The sequence below is a fragment of the Fomitopsis serialis genome, assembly GCF_022376445.1.
Source record: "Fomitopsis serialis strain Sig1Antser10 chromosome Unknown B0H18scaffold_103, whole genome shotgun sequence".
NCBI lineage: Eukaryota > Fungi > Basidiomycota > Agaricomycetes > Polyporales > Fomitopsidaceae > Fomitopsis > Fomitopsis serialis.
The window spans coordinates 110,007-128,233 of NW_025955063.1; the positions used below are offsets into that span (position 1 = coordinate 110,007).

At 55.1% G+C, this 18,227-nt stretch overlaps 10 protein-coding genes across 10 annotated transcripts; 9 read left to right on the top strand and 1 right to left on the bottom strand.

Moving 5' to 3' along the window:
- The first annotated feature begins 325 nt into the window (after positions 1–325).
- On the top strand, positions 326–1,778 carry B0H18DRAFT_1035006 (uncharacterized protein). The gene is made up of 4 exons (XM_048030291.1): positions 326–403; positions 462–1,038; positions 1,093–1,406; positions 1,464–1,778. Exons 2-4 carry the CDS (start codon positions 734–736, stop codon positions 1,532–1,534), a joined length of 690 nt encoding a protein of 229 aa, XP_047888257.1. The 5' UTR covers positions 326–403; positions 462–733; the 3' UTR covers positions 1,535–1,778.
- A 129-nt stretch (positions 1,779–1,907) lies between these two features.
- B0H18DRAFT_1214671 (uncharacterized protein) lies at positions 1,908–2,826 on the top strand. The gene is made up of 6 exons (XM_048036593.1): positions 1,908–2,199; positions 2,262–2,303; positions 2,360–2,401; positions 2,458–2,490; positions 2,547–2,591; positions 2,644–2,826. The coding sequence occupies exons 1-6, from the start codon at positions 2,067–2,069 to the stop codon at positions 2,676–2,678; spliced, it is 330 nt and encodes a 109-aa protein (XP_047888258.1). The 5' UTR covers positions 1,908–2,066; the 3' UTR covers positions 2,679–2,826.
- Positions 2,827–4,484: 1,658 nt separating this feature from the next.
- Positions 4,485–5,592, top strand: B0H18DRAFT_39109 (uncharacterized protein). Its single transcript, XM_048037896.1, has 9 exons — positions 4,485–4,593; positions 4,657–4,709; positions 4,764–4,811; positions 4,869–4,916; positions 4,967–5,014; positions 5,065–5,109; positions 5,163–5,210; positions 5,271–5,318; positions 5,367–5,592. Exons 1-9 carry the CDS (start codon positions 4,565–4,567, stop codon positions 5,384–5,386), a joined length of 387 nt encoding a protein of 128 aa, XP_047888259.1. The 5' UTR covers positions 4,485–4,564; the 3' UTR covers positions 5,387–5,592.
- A 9-nt stretch (positions 5,593–5,601) lies between these two features.
- On the top strand, positions 5,602–6,133 carry B0H18DRAFT_1035028 (uncharacterized protein). The gene is made up of 2 exons (XM_048030292.1): positions 5,602–6,030; positions 6,088–6,133. Exon 1 carries the CDS (start codon positions 5,784–5,786, stop codon positions 5,955–5,957), a length of 174 nt encoding a protein of 57 aa, XP_047888260.1. The 5' UTR covers positions 5,602–5,783; the 3' UTR covers positions 5,958–6,030; positions 6,088–6,133.
- A 394-nt stretch (positions 6,134–6,527) lies between these two features.
- On the top strand, positions 6,528–7,573 carry B0H18DRAFT_39208 (uncharacterized protein). Its single transcript, XM_048037900.1, has one exon. It carries the CDS (start codon positions 6,600–6,602, stop codon positions 7,269–7,271), a length of 672 nt encoding a protein of 223 aa, XP_047888261.1. The 5' UTR covers positions 6,528–6,599; the 3' UTR covers positions 7,272–7,573.
- A 1,076-nt stretch (positions 7,574–8,649) lies between these two features.
- On the top strand, positions 8,650–9,244 carry B0H18DRAFT_1123681 (uncharacterized protein; the record flags this gene model as incomplete). Its single annotated transcript, XM_048034724.1, has 6 exons — positions 8,650–8,776; positions 8,833–8,880; positions 8,937–8,981; positions 9,033–9,077; positions 9,130–9,171; positions 9,225–9,244. 6 exons carry the CDS (start codon positions 8,650–8,652, stop codon positions 9,242–9,244), a joined length of 327 nt encoding a protein of 108 aa, XP_047888262.1.
- A 1,591-nt stretch (positions 9,245–10,835) lies between these two features.
- On the top strand, positions 10,836–11,316 carry B0H18DRAFT_1035035 (uncharacterized protein; the record flags this gene model as incomplete). Its single annotated transcript, XM_048030293.1, has 1 exon — positions 10,836–11,316. A coding segment is annotated over exon 1 (345 nt), but the record flags the coding sequence as incomplete, so codon positions are not given.
- A 1,419-nt stretch (positions 11,317–12,735) lies between these two features.
- Positions 12,736–13,625, top strand: B0H18DRAFT_1035041 (ribosomal protein S7 domain-containing protein). Its single transcript, XM_048030294.1, has 2 exons — positions 12,736–12,760; positions 12,832–13,625. The coding sequence occupies exon 2, from the start codon at positions 12,834–12,836 to the stop codon at positions 13,533–13,535; it is 702 nt and encodes a 233-aa protein (XP_047888264.1). The 5' UTR covers positions 12,736–12,760; positions 12,832–12,833; the 3' UTR covers positions 13,536–13,625.
- A 996-nt stretch (positions 13,626–14,621) lies between these two features.
- Positions 14,622–15,827, top strand: B0H18DRAFT_958420 (uncharacterized protein; the record flags this gene model as incomplete). The annotated part of the gene is made up of 9 exons (XM_048042689.1): positions 14,622–14,882; positions 14,955–15,000; positions 15,057–15,170; positions 15,227–15,253; positions 15,313–15,378; positions 15,422–15,499; positions 15,556–15,581; positions 15,635–15,731; positions 15,787–15,827. 9 exons carry the CDS (start codon positions 14,622–14,624, stop codon positions 15,825–15,827), a joined length of 756 nt encoding a protein of 251 aa, XP_047888265.1.
- Positions 15,815–17,296, bottom strand: B0H18DRAFT_39325 (uncharacterized protein). The gene has a single exon (XM_048037903.1). The coding sequence runs from the start codon at positions 17,252–17,254 to the stop codon at positions 16,196–16,198; it is 1,059 nt and encodes a 352-aa protein (XP_047888266.1). The 5' UTR covers positions 17,255–17,296; the 3' UTR covers positions 15,815–16,195.
- Between the last annotated feature and the right edge of the window lie 931 nt (positions 17,297–18,227).

Sequence of the window (18,227 nt, forward strand, 5' to 3'; positions counted from 1 at the left end):
CGGACGCATGATCCTCTATGATCATAGTGTCGGGAAATGATCTTGGAATGCAGCTGTGAAATGTGAAGTGACGTAGTGATGAATGATGTTTGACTTGCTTCAGCGCAATGCAATGTTGTATGATGGTCCTCCTTCGAGTCTACATCGTAGAAGCTCGCACTTTCCGTCGGCATTAACCCGTTGATCTAAAGTTGGTCAGTACATAAGTTCTTTTTTATGTCTCTCCGTGTGGCCACCGTGACACTCTAGCAGTTGCGGTCGGCGGTCGGCGTGACATAGCACATGACGTGTGACAGTCAACCGGCTTGTGCCCGAGAAAGGCAAGTCGGATTAGCTTCGCTGCAGGGCTGCGGCGTAAGTACTTGCCACCACACTGGAATTGCATGCCTGTCCGACTGTCGAGGTACGCAGCGACGTTGCTGGAGTGCACTTCTGTCGACTGATCATGTATGGCGGGCCAGTTTGGAAAGTATGCTTGATCAATATTTCAATGTGGAACCTGGCAGCTGTGTGGGACCGACGCTGATCCAACGCCCAATCAAGGACTCAGACAGCAGTCCACAGCACGTACTGTCAGGACGCTATACGTAATCATACTGTAGATCTGCTCCGCCCTGTCAACATACTCGGAGCGAAGGCGCTCTGACAGTTTATGCCAAAACTTCAATTGTCAGTGCAATAATGCCGTGACCGTTGTCGTGCCTAACAAAGGCGGCGGCTAACAGGTGTCTGCATGAACTTGAACCAGGTACGTGCAGCCAATCTTCATCACAATACGGGCTACGGATGCCAATACTCAGCGAAACGAATGAGACACTTGGTCCGAATCAGGTCTGACTCTCCAGGACCAGCAGTTGTATACCACTCTCCTGGCTCTGTCAGCGAGGGTCACGGTCCGTCGATCGACGTCGCTCATGTGCAAATCAGTCCTATTGGCTTAGATTGCGCCATCGCCATTCAGGACGGCGCAGCCAGTGAACGTGGGCTGCTCACTGCTCCGACCGGAGACCGCCTGGAACACGGTATTGGCATGACCCACGGTGCGGTTCTCCTTAAGTCCGCTGCGATCTTCGCTCACATTACAACTCACAGCTGCGTTGGCGAGGACGCCTGTCGTGATCCATGGGCGGTCTGTCCAATGCAGCTTGCCAGCATTCCGATGACCGGAACCAATGACCGACTGAAAACTTCGGCGTCCGGTGTATCTGTCGCGCAAACGTGCGCAGTATTGGCCCCATGTCAACTCGCCGCCACGGCACGAGCGACACTTTATAAAGTGCGCGGTGATGTGGTGAATGCGCGCAATGATCGTTCAGCTCTTTATGGTGCCAATGCGCCAGACCTATATACTACTAGCCCTTGCCTACTCCGAATCTCCGCGACACTGGCACGTCGTTGGTCGAACGGTACGTCCATGGCGATGTGTATGATCCTGTGTTGAACAGTGATTTACCTCTAGACAGATAACGTGGGGATGGCGCGTGAAGTGTCTTGCAAGCGCACTGAGTGGTGTCCGGCCGCCTGCGGGACATGACTTTGTACATACCTTCCAGGACAGGCTGATGGATCGTCGACGGCGCCCAGTGACTGCTAAGTCGGCGGCATCTGTCAACACCACACTCGCAGTTGTTTGCTGGGAGCTAGTCGTAGCTCGCTAGCTCACCAATTGAGGTCATGCTCTACTGCTAAGTAGCAGCTCAGCAGTAGCGGCCTTGTCTCGTACTCACAGGCAGGGCCATGCATTGCTAGTTCGCCACGACTTGCGACTAATCTCACCCTGATTCAATGGTTTTATTTGAGGACTGTAGACCTTTCAAAGACCACGGCGCCGCGCGTGGGCCACTGTCTCTGATGACTGTGTCTATGTGGACCGCAATCTCATCATCTCGACAGGGCTTGTGGGACGGTCAAGCTTCAAACCTTGCGAGACGGTGACCTCCGCCCATCTATCCGCATTCGATAGCCACTGTCTCCATCTAGACGAACAACGCAGAATGGCGCTGGATGGAGGGCTATATAATAGTAGCACCCAGGGCTGCTGACCCCATTCACCTCTGCTCACCGAGATGAAGTTCACGTCTGCTATCTTCTTCAGTGCTGTTGCTCTGTTCCACGCCGCTTGCGCGGCCCCAGCTATTGAGACCGACGCTCTGCTCTCTCGACGCGTACGCCCCGGTGGCGTGTACATCTCGTCGGGTGGTATGGTTGTCCTTCGTCTCCGACTCGGATGATCTGGGTTTCGCTGACCCGGTGTTCCTTAGACGTTGTTAAACGCACCGATGGTATATACCTTTTGTCAGACGGTATGGTTACCCCTCGCCTCTGATGATTCGGGTTTCGCTGACCCAGTGTTACTTAGACGTTGTTAAACGCACCGACGGTATATACCTTTTGTCGGACGGTATGGTTTGCCCTCGCAACTGCTGATACAGATTTCGCTGAACGAGCGGTCCTTAGACGTCGTGAAACGTACCGGCGGTGACGTGGATGGTGAGAGTTCCGGAAGCATGCAGAACACACTCGTTTTTGCTGACTGGTTGCTTTAGCCCTCGATAAGCGCGCCGGCGGCGAGCTCTACATCATCACCGATGGTAAAACCGCTCACTAGGTCTCAGTGATGTAGGCTGACGGGTTATGACACAGATGTAATGAAGCGCGATGGCGGCGCCGTGGCCTAAGCTTATAACGGTGTGTATCCGCTTGGATGTCCAGTTTTTTACACTGATAATATACCTCAGAGCTCGATGAAAGCCTTTAGACGAAGACGAATAGCCACAGTGAATTCAAGCTATATCGGTGGACGCATGGTCTGGTGATGGGCGGCCGTAGCCTCGATGGGTCGTTGACAATGAGCATGCCTTGAAGGATATACGTCGTGGTGAATGGTTGTTACACTAGCACTGATGCATCGTTGTGTGATTATTTCGTGGTCTTCAACCCGCTATCACTCGCGTCATGGTACCCTCAGGCTAGCTTCAAGTGGTATTGTCGCCGATACAGTATCAATATGTTGGCCAGTAAGTATTCCGAGAACTCAGTGTTGCGCTGTCCACCGACTTATTCCTTTATCATAGTACTTACTAGTGCGTCAACCTAGCAATTTGCATCTATGTACGGGGTAACACAGATACGGCTAGCCTATTAAGTACCGTGATTCCCGAGTGAGAGCAAAACTTTGGGTCGAACTTAGTACAGCTGCTGTAGAAACGGTAGGTCGAATTAGAGTCGATCCACAGCCTGACAGTGATCTCGAGTCGGAGTCGCCGGACAGCGTGACAGAAAGTGGTGACGAGGCACATGATGTGTGACGCTTGACGAGCTCGCGTGCCCAGAAAGGCAAGTCATGCTGTCGTCCAACTGTCGTCCGCCAGAAAACCTGGCACTGGCAGAAACCTTGCAGAAACCCTGCAGAAACCTTGCAGTCGCAAGGTATGTAATTCTGCTATCTCGATCAATGTGGTTTGTGGAACCTAATTGTGCGGCCGTACCCTGATCCCTCGCCCAATCGAGGCTACACTCCTGGACCCGTACTAGCCTCGCCCATGAGCTTAGAATGCGCCATTGACATACAGGATGGCGCAGTTGTCAATGTGGACTGGTCACTGCGCAGACCGCCTGGACTCCACGGCATCTCGGTATGATTTTATTATTACTTATGCTGCAGTTTCCGCCCACATCAGAACTCAGAGCTGCGTCGTCCGCGGACGCCCATACATGTATCATTGTATCATGATGATGCGACCATGCGTCCTAAGTCGCCCGCCAGCTCCCCAATTACCGTCGGAGATCAATGCCATCTGCCAACTGCCGCGGCGTACGATGCGAATGCTCAGAACAAAAACTCAGTTGGTGAGCATCCAAGCTGTTGTGGAATAGCGTACCTGTGGCATACAGAAGAGTAGCCTATTGTTGATGGCATTGGTAGTACAATTGCGTCCAAGGATGTTCGTGACGGTGACGCGGACACGTGTGTTGGACACAGTGATCGCGGACAGCATTATATCCACCGAACAGCCATGATTTAACTTACCTCCGGACAGAGAACACAGGTCGACGGCGCGTGAACCATTTTGCAGGTACGCCGAGTACTCAACGCGACATGTTCGTGCACACCTGGACAGAACGATGACTCGGAGGTGCTGATGGCGTCTACTTCTAGGTGCATCTGTCAACGCCACATTACGTCGCTAGAATCCCAATTGCTTGGAGGAGATCGTAGCTCACTAGCTCACCAGCGGAGATCCGAGTCATGCACTGTTACCAAGTAACTCCCGGCAGTGACGAAATTGTGGCGTACTGTGTGCAAGGTCTTCATGTACTGCTAGTCCGTCATGAGTCGCAGCTAATGCAATGGTTAATTCAAGGACTGTATACAAGCCCACGTTCAGTACATCTTTCCCGCCGGGCGCCGGGCCAAGCCATTGTTTCTGATGGTTGTGCCTGTACAGACCGTATCCCCATCATTTATCTGGACATACGTGCCATCTCGCGACTACCCGTACAGTGATTTGCGAGCATTGATGAGTACCGTTTCAGCTAGTCTGAAAACGCAAAACAGCGCTGGATGGAGGGCTATATAATGGGCAGTCTGAGGTACTGCAACCCCCACTCAGCTCTGCTCGTAGAGATGAAGTTCACGTCTGCCTTTCTCTTCAGCGCGGCCGCTCTGTTTTACGGTGCTTATGCAGCCCCCACTGATGTGACCAACGGTCAGTTATGATGTACTATGCATGTTGGTCGCTCGATTCTGACCCTCATCGCAGGGCTCTCTCGACGCACCGGTGGTGAAGTGTATATCACTTCGTCTGATGGTGAGAGGCTGTGCAAGATATGCAAGACATCCGTGAGTTGCTAACCAGCTCTCTTAGACCTGGACAAGCGCACGGGTGGCGAGGTATACATTACACCGCCGGATGGTGAGACTGAGCGTGCGGAACGTCACCGTCTGGCTGACAATTTCTCCTAGACCTGGACAAGCGCACGGGCGGAGAGGTGTACATTACATCGCCGGATGGTGAGACTAAGCATGCGGAACATCTCCGTTTTGCTGACGAGTTCCCCTAGACCTGGAGAAGCGCAAGGGTGGTGAAGTGTATACTTCCTCCGATGGTGAGGTCTTGCGCGGAAAGCCGCGCATCTATTTTGCTTACCCGTTCTTTTAGATCTCAAGAAGCGCACTGGTGGCGAAGTGTACACGTTCCCGCCCGATGGTGAGATTCCGTCGAACATGCAGAACATCGGCATTTGGCTAATCCCGGGCCAACCCTCAGATCTTGACAAGCGCACTGGCGGCGAGGTCTACATCACCTCGAGTGACGGTAAGCTATCTCCAGCGTCACAGCCATGTTCGCGCACTAACTTCATAGCGCGATTTAAAGACGATTAAATCTGATGAGCCAGATCGTGGGGCGCATGGTCTATGATCTCAGCGACGGGAAATGGTCTTGGAGAGGTCGTCAAGTGTGCGGCTGTGAAATGTATAGGCAGTGGTTTGAATGATGTTCGACTTGTTTGCAATGCAGTGTGGGATACTTATGCTACCACTTGTGTCATGGTACCCTCAGGCTAGCTGCAAATGACACTTGTCACCGGTACAGTATCATTCAATAGTTGGCCAGTAAGTATTCCGAGCAACAGTTGCTTATTTCGGAATGGGATCGCCGCGCCACGGTTGGCCTTGTGGCGTTTGAGTTCGAACCTGAATTTACTTACCTCGCAAGTATTACTTACTCGTGTGCATCCGCTGTGGCCTGCAAGGCGAGAGAAAACCTAGCTGCATCGACATGCCACAGGGAAACCTCGATCTAGGCACCTTGCTCGGCAAGGTCCCTGAGAATCAGCCCAACAGGGACCGTGAGCTCCTGGCTCTGTACACGCATCGATTGGACTATCTGCCGTTGATTGCTGGAACTGTGAAGATGCCTCGCGGGCGAACTCATTCCAGGCTAGTCATGTAATCGTATGGCTGGTCGATCAAGTATGCTGGGACGTGCCTGGAGCTGGTTGGTGCCCTGCACGATGCTCTAGTTGGTGAGTTCGTTGCTGCCCTACCATCGCTTGCTGTATTTGAACTTGAACCGGCACCAGGACATCGAGCCGCCTTTGAGAACGGAGTGGCACATCACGATCTGAGCACGAGAACATCCTCATCACACGCGAAACTGCGAAGGGCCGCCGCGGCATTGTTATCGACTTCGATTTCGCGACGATGCTGGACGACAAGATGAATGCCGCTGACACCCCGACTGTAAGTTGACCTGCTGCGCTGTTCACTGACACGCATTAACTCGTCGGCGTGATAGGGAACGCGGCCGTATATGTCTGGCGAGCTCCTAGGGGGGATCTGGTATGTGCCTACCTTCGTTGCGACGCCGGATGGGGACCTAGTGGTTGCTGTCGAGCCTCATCCCAAATATTCCTTCTATCATGACCTGGAGAGTATCTTCTGGATTCTCCTGTTCACCTCCATCTCAAGTTCCGGTCCAGCAATGCGTAGGGAGGCCTTTTGCAATGGTACAGACACGGCCTTGGCCAACAAATTTTACCAGCTCATTCAAGCGCCGGACAACTCGCAACTCGCAGAGAACAAACAAGCGATCATGACTCACAATAAGGCTTTCCTCTTGGTGTTGTGCTTCGTGGATGACTACTACAAGCCCCTGATACGACTCCTGCGGCGTCTGTGGAACATCCTGAATCCAGCATACGAGTCGCGAAACTTCGTGGTGAATGATATCATGCACGACGATTTCTTGGCCGCCTTCGAGCAGACGGAAGAGGAGCTCCAGAACACGCCAGAGGACCTCACGCCTGAGCAGAAGAAAGCGCTAAACCAAGAACTGGCCCGGAGAGAGGCGGACCTCACTGACTGGGAACATAGCCCTCGTTCAGCTGTGCCTCATCCCCAAGCCCGGCGAGCGAACACTGAACTGGATGACCAGGGCGATGGGGATGATGAAGAGAGCGATTCCTCGCATCCGCGGCCGCCTAGGGGTAATACTGCGAAAGATCGTGGCCATGTATCGCTCAAGTCCCAACCGACGCCCCGACCGACGACCCGAAAGACCTCGAACGCCGTCGTCGGCAGGGTCACGCGGTCTCGGTCTATGGCTCGCCGCAAGGCGGAGCAGGGTCCGTCGAGATCCGCAACATCACTGAGGTCCGACAGCGAACCGCCTCAGTCGAGGGCTATTCCGATTGAAGTCGACAGGAGAGACGTCCAAGGGCCGCGGTCGCGGCGGTGGCAAACAATCTACGCGAGGACCTGCTAGTGTAAGTGGGGGGTCCGAAGGCGCGAGCGGAAGTCGAGGAACACGGGAACAAGGAGGTCAAGCGACCAAAGGGAGTGGTGGACGGGGAACGAGTGGGAACTTACGGATACTTTATATCCGGCTCTCCCGGACCCGCAGTTCAGGTTGCATACCACTGTTCTGGCTCTGTCAGTGAGAATTTGTCGGTCGACGTTGCTCATGTGCAGATCAGTTTCATAGGTTTGAAACGCGCCATTGCCATCCAGGATGGCGCAGCCAGTGAACGTGGGCTGTTCACTGCTCCGACTGGAGACTGCCTGGAACACGGCATCATGACTCGGTGCGATTCTCCTTGAGTCTCCTCGGCTTTCGCTCACATAATAACTCACAGCTGCATCGGCGACGAATGCCTGTCGTGATCCATGGGCGGTCCGCCCGCCAGCTCTCCGATGACCGGAACCAATGACCGACTGAAAACTGCGGCGTCTGATGCATCTGTCGCGCAAACGTGCGCAGTATTGGACGCATATTAACTCGCCGCCACGACACGAGCGACACTTTATACAGTACGCCGTGATGTGGCGAATACTCGCAATGATCGGTCAGCTCTTCATGGCGCCACTGCGCCAGACACGGCTCTTGCCCACTCCCGAACCTCCGCGAGATTGGCACGTCGTTGGTCGGACGGTACGTTCAAAAATGTGTACGGCGACTCGGATGTGTATGATCACTGCGTTGGACAGAGACAGCCATGATTCACCTCTGGACACAGAACACGGCTCGATGGCACGTGAACTCTCTTGCAAGCGCACTGAGCTGTCTCCGGCCGCTCGCGGAACATGACTTTGTACCTACCTTCCAGGACAGACTGATGAATTGCTGACGGCGCCCGGTCACTGCTAAGTAGGCGGCCCATCTATAACACCACAATTGCAGTTGCTTGCTTGGAGCTGGTCGCAGTTCGTAGCTCGCTAGCTCACCAATCGGGATGCTATACTCTGCTGCTAAGTAGCGGCTTAGCAGTACTAGTAGCAGTCTTGTCCCGTACTCACAGGCGGAGCCATACACTGCTAAGTAGTTCGTCACGAAGGCGCTTTCAAGTTCAAACTGATTCATTGGTAAATTTTAGGTACGGTACAAACTATACAAGACCATATCGCTGTGCGTGGGCCATTCAAGTTGTCCCTGATGTCTGTATCTGCGCACCGCAATTCCATCATCTCGACAGGCCTTGTGGGACCGTCGAGCTTCAAGCCTTGCGACGTGACCTCCGGCCGTCTATCCGCATTCGATAGGCATTGTCTCCATCTAGACGAACAACGCGAAATGGCGCTGGATGGTGGGCTATATATTGGGTAGCACGCAGGGTAGCTGACCCCACTCACCTCTGCTCGCCGAGATGAAGTTCACGTCTGCCATCTTCCTCAGCGCTGCTGCTCTGTTCCACGCTGCTTGTGCCGTCCCACTCGGCGAGATCGACGGTCAGCTCTCTGGACGCGCCAGTAATACATACGATGTGACGGACGGTATGGTTGCCTCTCGCCTCTGCTGATCCGGGTCTCGCTGCAAGAGTCTTCCTTAGACGTCGTGAAGCGCACAGGCGGCGAGGTATACATCACATCGCCGGACGGTGGGAGTTCCGGAAGCGTGCAGAGCGCACTGGTTTTTGCTGACCGGTTGGTTTAGCCCTCGAGAAGCGCATCGGCGGCGATCTCTACATCCCCACCAGTGGTAGAATCGCTCACTAGATCTCACTGATGCAGCTGACGCGCGATGACACAGACGTAGTGAAGCGTACTGGCGGCGAGGCTTACATCGTCAGCGGTGGTATGATCGCGCACTAGGTCTTGATAATGTAGGCTGACGGGCTATGACACAGACGTAGTTCGGAAGCGCGAAGGCGGCGCCACGGCCTATAACGGTGTGTTGTGTCCGCTTAAATATCCAGTTCTTCACACTGACGATAAACCTCAGAGCTCGATGAAAGCCTTTAGACGAAGACGTGGCCGCAAGAATCTAAGCTATGTCGGGGAACGCGGCATGGTCTGGTGATGGGTGGCCGTAGCCTCGATGGGTTGTTGACAATGGACGTGCCTTGAAGGATATACCACCGTCACCGTAACGTAGTGGTGAATGGTTGTGCTAGCAATGCATCGTTGTGCGGTTATTCGTGGGTTTCAACCGAATCTGCTATCACTTGTGTCGTGGTAGCCTCAGCTAGCTTCAAGCAACACTTGTCGCCGCCGGTACAGTATCAATCAAATAATTGGTCAGTAAGTATTCCGAGGACTCGGCGTTGTACACCACACGCGATTATTCTCTACTAGTACTTAGCCTGTACGTCAACATAGCAACTTGTATCCACGGTGTCACACAGATGCGGCTAGCCTACTAGTATAATTACAGCAGTGTACTTGACGAGTGAGAGCGAAACGTCCCCGACTCCGACCGGAGGGAGAGAGGAGGGCTTTGTCGACCATAAGTCGTTCGCAGCCGGCGATGCCGCTCCCTCCGTGGGAAACACGTGACTCATAATTCCCATAAGCGGTATCGCAGCAATGCTCGAGTGTCTTACGAGGCAGCTCGAGGCGGTTGGATCCTTCCGTGCTTCTGGCTGCGTCTGGACGCCTGGATCTTTGACCATCGAATAAGTCCTCCCAAAGGTAGGAGGGCCTCTATTATGTTGAGAGCCCTCGCATGTACTGTAGTATGTATTACGGTAAGTAAGTTCGCCGTGTGGCTCAGACTCGTGGAAGCCCGAGACGCCCGGGCGGCGAAGCCGCCGCGGGCGTGAGGGCTTCCAATTGAGTCTCCATACCATTCCGATGGTACTTACAATATTAAAATACACACATAATATACTATGGTGCCGCTGTGGCAGGCTGAGTATAATAGCTGTGTGCCATGCAGGAGTCGGGGATCGGCGCTTGCGCCGCTACGATAAGTTATACAAAGACTTGAACTTGAACGCGAAGACTCCGCGCGCGCACGTGAGCGCGTTCAAGTTCCTCGCAATAACGATCGCCATTGAACTTACGACCGCCAGCGACCGCCTCCCTCCCTCTCAACAAGGTCGCGTACAGGGTCTGCAGGCTATTACGGCAAACTGCCTTCCTCTTCCTCTGCCCACCACGTCTGCTTCGTTTCACGCTAGCTACCGTCTACGTTGAGTGTGACAACCTCGGGCCGCGACGGCCACGTTCACTGAGTGGTATTGAAGAGGCTAGTCCCAGCAATTAAAAGCTTTGCTAGGCCACGAGAAGGAGCTACGAGAATAACCAAGCCTAATGTACGTGGAGTCACTTGCGTATATTTGTTTCGTTTTGATGTCGACTGCTCACCGGAATAGTACCAGACGACGCCTCGAAGTCACTGCTGAGGTGGATTACAGCACCAGCGGGTCGCCATGGCCTTACCAGTTGCAGTGTACAATCACAAGTCATCAAGCATCATGGCCCTCCTCAGCTACCAGAGGACTAGCGGGACGTCCTGCAGGTCTCGCCATACCACTATTTTTGACCTCCCACCCGACGTTCTCCTCATCATCTTTCGCCACGTGTCGAAGGACGCACAGCTCCCAGGAGACACTAATGGTATCCATCCGAGACTAGCCTCGCATAAAGATCCTTGGCCCTCGCACCATGATCGATACCTTGACCATCCTTTCCCAGAATCCTTGGCCTCTATCCGTCCCCTTTGGCGAAACATCATGTCGAATATATCCATATTCTGGACCCGACTTGTTATTTGGATCGGAAGGGACCCTACTCCGCTTTCCAGGATCTACCAGTACCTCTCGTGGTCGCAAGACCGTCCCCTCGACATCTACGTGCTGCGAAGGTTTGACCCGTCTGTGCAGGATCCTAACGAGAAGGCTCGGATCAACGCCATATTCGAGCTGCTCCTGCCACACATGAAGCGATGGAGGATCTTACACATGCAGCTTCTTCGCTCCAGTTCGCTCCCCCTCCCTCGCGTCGATCTTTTGGGACGCGCAGACAAGCTGGTCAGGCTCGTACTTCGGTTCATATTCGACGATCTCATCGACAGCACCGGATCGACCTCGTACCTAGAAGACGAATTTCAGACCCCTGTCTTGAGACATCTCTCTATGGGTGGAGTCCACTTCCGCGAGTCGTACGTGAGACCGTTTCCGCGGTTGGCCATGCCGCCCGGGCTCACTTCCATTGCCATTGCCGACTACAACTCGCGTAACGTGGTTTTCCCGCTCGTCGACCTGCTTGCATGTCTTGCGGGCTGCACGGATCTGAACAGTCTCGAGCTAGACAGCGTCTGCCTCGACTGTTCGTACACCGGACCGCCCCTCATCTCTGCCGAGATCCTCTCTCGCCGCTGGAGAGCCAACGTCGATTTCATCGACATCAGCGGCGACGTGATCACGGAGTACAGCAGGCTTCTCGATTACCCCGTTGTTGACGGTGTGTCGTACAAGCGATGCACGACTGCCGTACCTCTGGGGGCCACTCTCACAGATGGCTATAACATTGGCATGTACGAGATTCACAGTCCAACGGTACTCTTCAGCCTCCTCGCGGCTGCGCCGGACGATCTCTCATTCTGCGAAACACAATTTGAGGATTGCGACGGTCTGACCACGGACGTTTTGCGGAGGCTCGCGGAGCCCATGCTCGATCCCAATGCGGAGGCGGAAGGGGAGTGGCTATGTCCGACCATGAAGTCGATCCAGGTTATCGCATGCACACAGTTTCGAAGCGCGGACATGCGCGCGCTGCTCGAGGTACGTCGCACCGTGCACGCGGCGACGGAATTCGCGCATGCAGACCACCCAGGGTTTCTGGTGTCGTCGGTGGATTATCTGTGCGTGCGCGGATGCTGCGAGCTCGCCCCCGAAGACCAAGAGTGGTAAGATGCGAACGTCTCTTATGTGCACTGGAACGATTGGAATGGAGGTTACGATCGGCCGGGCCTGAGAAGGCAAATATCCTGAGTCCTCGTGCGTAAGTCACAGTCCCATACGAAGAGCCTCGAGCGGATTATGATGTCACTTGTAGTGAACACGCACAGATAACTCGCGGCGAACACTGAACACCGCCGCGCCTTGATCTCATGAGGAGCTTATGGTATGTACGACTAGTGGTACTTAATTATCAAAATAGCCAGCGCACGCTGGTATTGAATGAACATGCTGTCAGACAGTTGGAGATTGACAGGCGCTTTGTGTTCACACTGTCGTACTTATGGATATGTTGCAGATGTTGCAAGACGATTGAGAGGCGTCAGAGTCAGACGCAAGTGTGATGACAGATCTAAGCGACCAAACAGTTACAAACGAATTCACTAGATACCGATAATATAGTAGTAATAGTAAGCAAATAGTAAGTAAGTAATACATCCAACTCGGCTCGACGGGCCGGACGACGTGACAGAGCAGTGGTGACGAGGCGCATGATGTGTGACGCTCGACCTGCTTGCGTGCCCAGAAAGGCAAGTCGTGCTCTCCGCCAGCTTGTTGTCCGCCAGAACCCTCTGTAAGTGTCCTCCGCATGCTCTTCCACTGTGACTCTGTGCAGTAAACCTTGCCTCTGCTATCGTTCTACAGACATGATCTCTGGACTGCGTCAGAGCGCCGTCAGGGCACGTCTGGTCCCCAGGCGGGCGTTCACGTCCTCACGAGTCGCAGCAAACGAAAACATCGCTACAAGCAGCCAGGACACCGTTTTCGATGGCATTGTTGACCGGGAAACTATCGCCCCAGCTGCAGCCCCGCAGCCTGCAGCACCTCGCCCTACACCTGTGCGGAAACCTCTCCTCGCGACCCCCGAAACGCCCATCCACATACCACCGCCGTACGACCCCCTGCTGGAGCTCTTCGCGGGGATCATCAACTGGAAGGGGGAGAAGCAGCGCGCGCGGAAGATCATGTCCGAGACCCTCGTCAACATCCACATGCTCACGCGCGCCCCGCCGCTGCCCATCCTGCGCAAGGCGGTCGAGTACGTCACCCCGGCCGTGCGCAACGTCGTGATCTCGTACACGGCGAAGAAGGTCATCTTCCCGCAGCCGCTCTCGGAGAAGCAGCGGACGCACCGGGCGATAAAGTGGATCCTGGAGGCGAGCAAGACGCGGCCGGGGTACAAGCTGCAGGAGCGCCTGGCGCGCGAGATGATTGCGATTGTTGAGGGTGCGGGGAAGGAGAACATGAAGGAGTTGAGCCCGGCATACAGGATGAAGGAGGAGGTGCACAGGGTGGCTGCTCTGAACAGGTGCGTGTGTTGCTGGTCTCCGCTGACGCTGGTTGTCTGATGCTCTTGCAGAGGAAATGCACTTCGGAATCGAAACTTGTTCTGAAGTCTCCCCCCTCCGTCACTGCATCGCATGCTCTACTTCGTAGTACATTGTCCATTCGCGTTCTCTCAATTGCACGGCCGTTTGTTGTGTGCGATGAAGACATCAGCGCTGGCACGTCACTCTGTCATATGGTGAGTTCCCTGCATTACGACACCATCTGACGGGCTCCATTCGGAAATTTTCGCGATTGCTTCGTATGTGGGCGCGTTCTCTGTTCTTCGACGGACAACCGCGGCTGAACATCGATGTCATTTAGCTCAGCATGGCAATAGGGACCAGTGCATGTGAATGCGGGAGTATCCCGGGTGTCTCGGTGTCTACCGCAGGCCCCAGGTGTTGGAGGGCGGACATGTACGTTCAATGTACGTTGTCCATCACTTCATGATTGCATTTTTGACAAGAACGTCCGATCCAGAGCCACACTGCCCACATGGCCTGTATGGAAGCGGAAGTCGGCTGTGCATTCTGTGTGTGTCCCGTGGTACAAGATTCTTCCTCAGGTGTTCTCCGTCTCACCGCTGCAGCACATGTGCATGGTCAGCTACCCGCGAGACCATACCAAGGCCATGCTAGAATGCTTCCAGTCTAGTCCTATGCGCGTAGCACTGTGGTACGAGTCCGATATCGCATTCTCGATTGCATACGCTGATATACCCTCGATTAGGAACCCCTCGGACTAATCCGGCAATCCTGTGCGCGCGCACTCACACGTCACACCCTGCCGATACTTCCGGGTTTCGTGGACGAGATGAGATCCGCGGGGATCCATACCAGCGCGGATGCAAATTTACATCTCGTATGCATTCCCGCAGCGGGCCCTCGCCATCGCGCTTCAATCCCAGCGATGCATTCTCCTAGTTCGCATTCCAGTCTTCGTTTGAATAACAGACACCAAGGGCCGGGGAGACTCCTGATGATAATCAAACGGGCGTTCTAGGGTCATGAGCGGGTCGTGGGACTGATATACGACTCGCTTGCACCGCTCTATAAAGAACGGACCCCTAGCGGACTGCCATCCTCGCTACTTCCTCTTGATCAGGCATGTCTGGCTCTACTCGCGTTGCGTTCGTGTCCGGGGCCGCGCAGGGCATCGGCCTCAAGATCGCCCTCCGGCTCGCGGATGACGGCCTCGACGTGGCAGTCAATGACATAGCTTCGAAGAAGGACCAGCTGGAGGAAGTTGTTGCCCAGATCAAGGCAAAGGGGAGACGCGCGATCGCCGTTCCGGGAGACGTGTCCGTGGAAGACGAGGTCCGGGACATCATCGATAAGGTCGCCGCAGACCTCGGAGGACTGGACGTTGTACGTATCTGCGTTCTGCTGCGCTGCTTGTGTCTACAGTGGAGAGCTACTGTCTCATGGCGACATACGTAGCTCGTCGCAAACGCGGGCTTGCTACTCGTGAAAGCCGTACAAGACAGTACGTACCGCTGTTCATCGTGCTGCGCTTAACCTAGTCATACTGTGTCTTTATAGTCGAGGCAGAGGAATGGGATCGCGTCTTTGCCGTGAACGTCAGGGGCACAATGCTCCAGTATAAGTACGCTGCCAGGCAGATGATCAAGCAGGGTCGGGGCGGTAGAATTCTAGGTATGCGCGCATCCTTTTCGACCGGGCGCCCGTGACGAATGATCGTCTCTTCTTAGGTGCTTCGTCTGTCGCTGGCAAGAGAGGTAATGCAGTCTCCTGTCCTGCATCTTCTGGATCCTGAATGCGATCGTGCACGTGACAGGTTGGGGCGGCATCTCCGCGTACTCTGCGAGCAAGTTCGCCGTCCGGGGCCTCACGCAGTGTCTCTGTACGTCTTCACTGTATCTCCCCGTACACTGGCTCTCCTAAAGATGCCCCAGCGATCGAACTGGCGCAACACAACATCACGGTCAACGCCTACGCCCCCGGCATCGTAATGACCCAGATGGGTGAGTTGCGCCTCTTGAGCCTCGGCGCGCGTTTCTCACATCTATCGCTCTCGCAGCGCAAGACTTGGGCGACGGCCTCGTGGTACGTCTATCCGCCGTACGCTCCGACCGCCCGATCTTGACCGCCGTTCACAGAGGGTCGGCATGCCCGCAGAGATCCCCGTGGGCCACCCCGACAGCGTCGCGAGCATCGTGTCCTACCTCGCCAAGCCCGAGGCGTCCTTCGTCACCGGTAAGTGGATCATTGCCTGCGCACGTTTCTCTGATTCAAAGCCACTGCTTCTCAGGGCAATCCATCTCGCCGAACGGCGGGGCGGTCCTCGACTAAGCCGGGGGTTGCGACGCGCTTGGGAGGCGATGCACATTTAACGCCATATCTGTCTGTATTTCGTCGATGCGCCTCTCCGAGAGGGCTATCGATGTAGGCTTGTATATATATACGTACATATGTACCCGTACCAAATTTTCACTGCAGTCTGCGTCGCGCAGCTGTTCCACGTCGATCACGTGATATCAAACCCGAGGGTGCGGTAGATTTCAGCATCCCGACGTCCGACGCTAACATGGCGATGCGGTATTTGTACGACCGACGACCAGAAAGGTTGGACTTCTGCTCATGGGCGACACGACTCGCATACGGGTGGAGGTCGTCAAGTATTCATTGGCACACAACACACCTATTCAGCCCGCTTCGCTTTACCTGGCTTCCCTCTCCTTCCCGCTCGTACCTCGTCCACCACTCCCTCTGGTCGCTTGCTCTCCTTGTTCCGCTGATGCCTCCGGAGCCCCCACGCGCGTTATCACGTCCTCGCGTAGCCTGTTTGCTACCACCGCGACCGCGGCCCTTCGACGTCCCTCCTTTCGACTTCGTATCAGCCTTCGACTGGGGCGGCTCGCTGTCCGACCTCGGGGTGTTGCGGCTCTCGACGAACCCTGCTCCGCCTTTCGGCGAGCCATAGACCGTGTGACCCTACCAACGGCGGCGTTCGAGGTCTTTCGCGTCACTGCTTGGGGCGTTGGTTGGGACTTGAGCGATGTATTGTTGCGATCTTTCCCAGTACTGTCCCTAGGCGACGGAGGTGAGGAATCGCTCTCTTCATCGGTATCGTCGTCCTGGTCATCCGTGTCAGTGTCCGATCGCGGTGGATGGGGATGAGGCACAGCCGGACGAGGGCTATGTTCCCAGTCAGTGAGGTCCGCGTCTCGACGGGCCAGCTCTCGATCGAGCGCCTTCTTCTGCTCCGGCGTGAGGTCTTCGGGCGTGTCCTGGAGCTCCTCTTCCGTCTGCTCGAAGGCGGCCAAGGTCGCGTTGTACATATCATTCACCACGAAGTTTCGCGACTCGTATGCTGGATTGAGGATGTTCCACAGGCGCCGCAGGAGTCGAGTCAGGGGCTTGTAGTAGTCATCCACGAAGCACAGCACCGCGAGGAAAGCTTTATTGTGAGTCATGATCGCTTGTTTGTTCTCTGCGAGTTGCGAGTTGTCCAGCGCTTGAATGAGCTGGTAAAATTTGTTGGCCAAGGCCGTGTCTGTACCATTCCACAAGGCCTCCCGACGCATTGCTGGACCGGATCTTGAAATGGAGGTGCACAGGAAAATCCAGAAGACACTCTCCAGGTCATGATAGAAGGAATATGTGGGAGGAGGCTCGACAACAACCTCTAGGTCCCCATCCGGCGTCGCAACGAAGGTAGGCACATACCAGGTTCCCCTAGGAGCTCGCCAGACATATACGGCCGCGTACCCTATCATATGGACGAGTTAATGCGTGTCAGTGAACAGCGCAGTAGGTCAACTTACAGTCGTGGGGTCAGCCGCATTCGTCTTGTCGTCTAGCATCGATGCAAAATCGAAGTCGATAATGATGCCGCGGCGACCCTTCGCGGTTTCGCGTGTAATGAGGATGTTCTCGGTGCTCAGTTCGTGATGTGCGACTTCGTTCTCGAAAGCGGTTCGGTGTCCTGGTACCGGTTCAGATACAGCAAGCAATGGTACGGCAGCAACGAACTCACCGGCTAGAGCATCGTGAATGGCACCAACCAGCTCCAAGCGCGTCACAGCATGCTTGATCGACCAGCCATACGATTCCATGACTAGCCTGGAATGAGTTCGCCCGCGAGGCATCTTCATGGCAGGCTCAGCAATCAACGGCAGGTAGTCCAGTCGACGCGTATACAGAGCCAGGAGCTCACGGTCCCTGTTGGGCCCATCCACAGGGACCTTGCCGAACAAGGTGCCGAGATCAATGTTTCTCTGTGGCATGTCGATGCAGCTAGGTTTTCCCTCGACTTGCAGGCCACAGCGGATGCGCACGAGTATGTCGTCCACCTGGCCATTGATCCGAACGGCTGTGAACGAGCGCATCACCGCGATACCGTCAGCGCGTCCGATCTTCTGGTAGAACTCGCCTTCCGGATGTCGCTCGTCGTCGCGCCACGAATCCTTCACGACATACACCTGTGCGCAGACATGAGGGCCGGAGAGGAGGGACGGGATGCGGCACGATATATACGTGGCGCTGTTGCTGCGGGAGGGTCAACTCGTCCCAGAGCCACGCCTTCCACCGAGTCTACGCACTGTTCACGCCCACGAAGTGCGAATCAAGTTGAACAATAGGCACGGCGGTGGCGAGTTTGAGAAAGACACAGGCGAGAAGGACGAATGCAGAGATGAACCTCATAGTGACAGCGACGCGATACTGTACTACGAGGAGTGCAATGCTGAG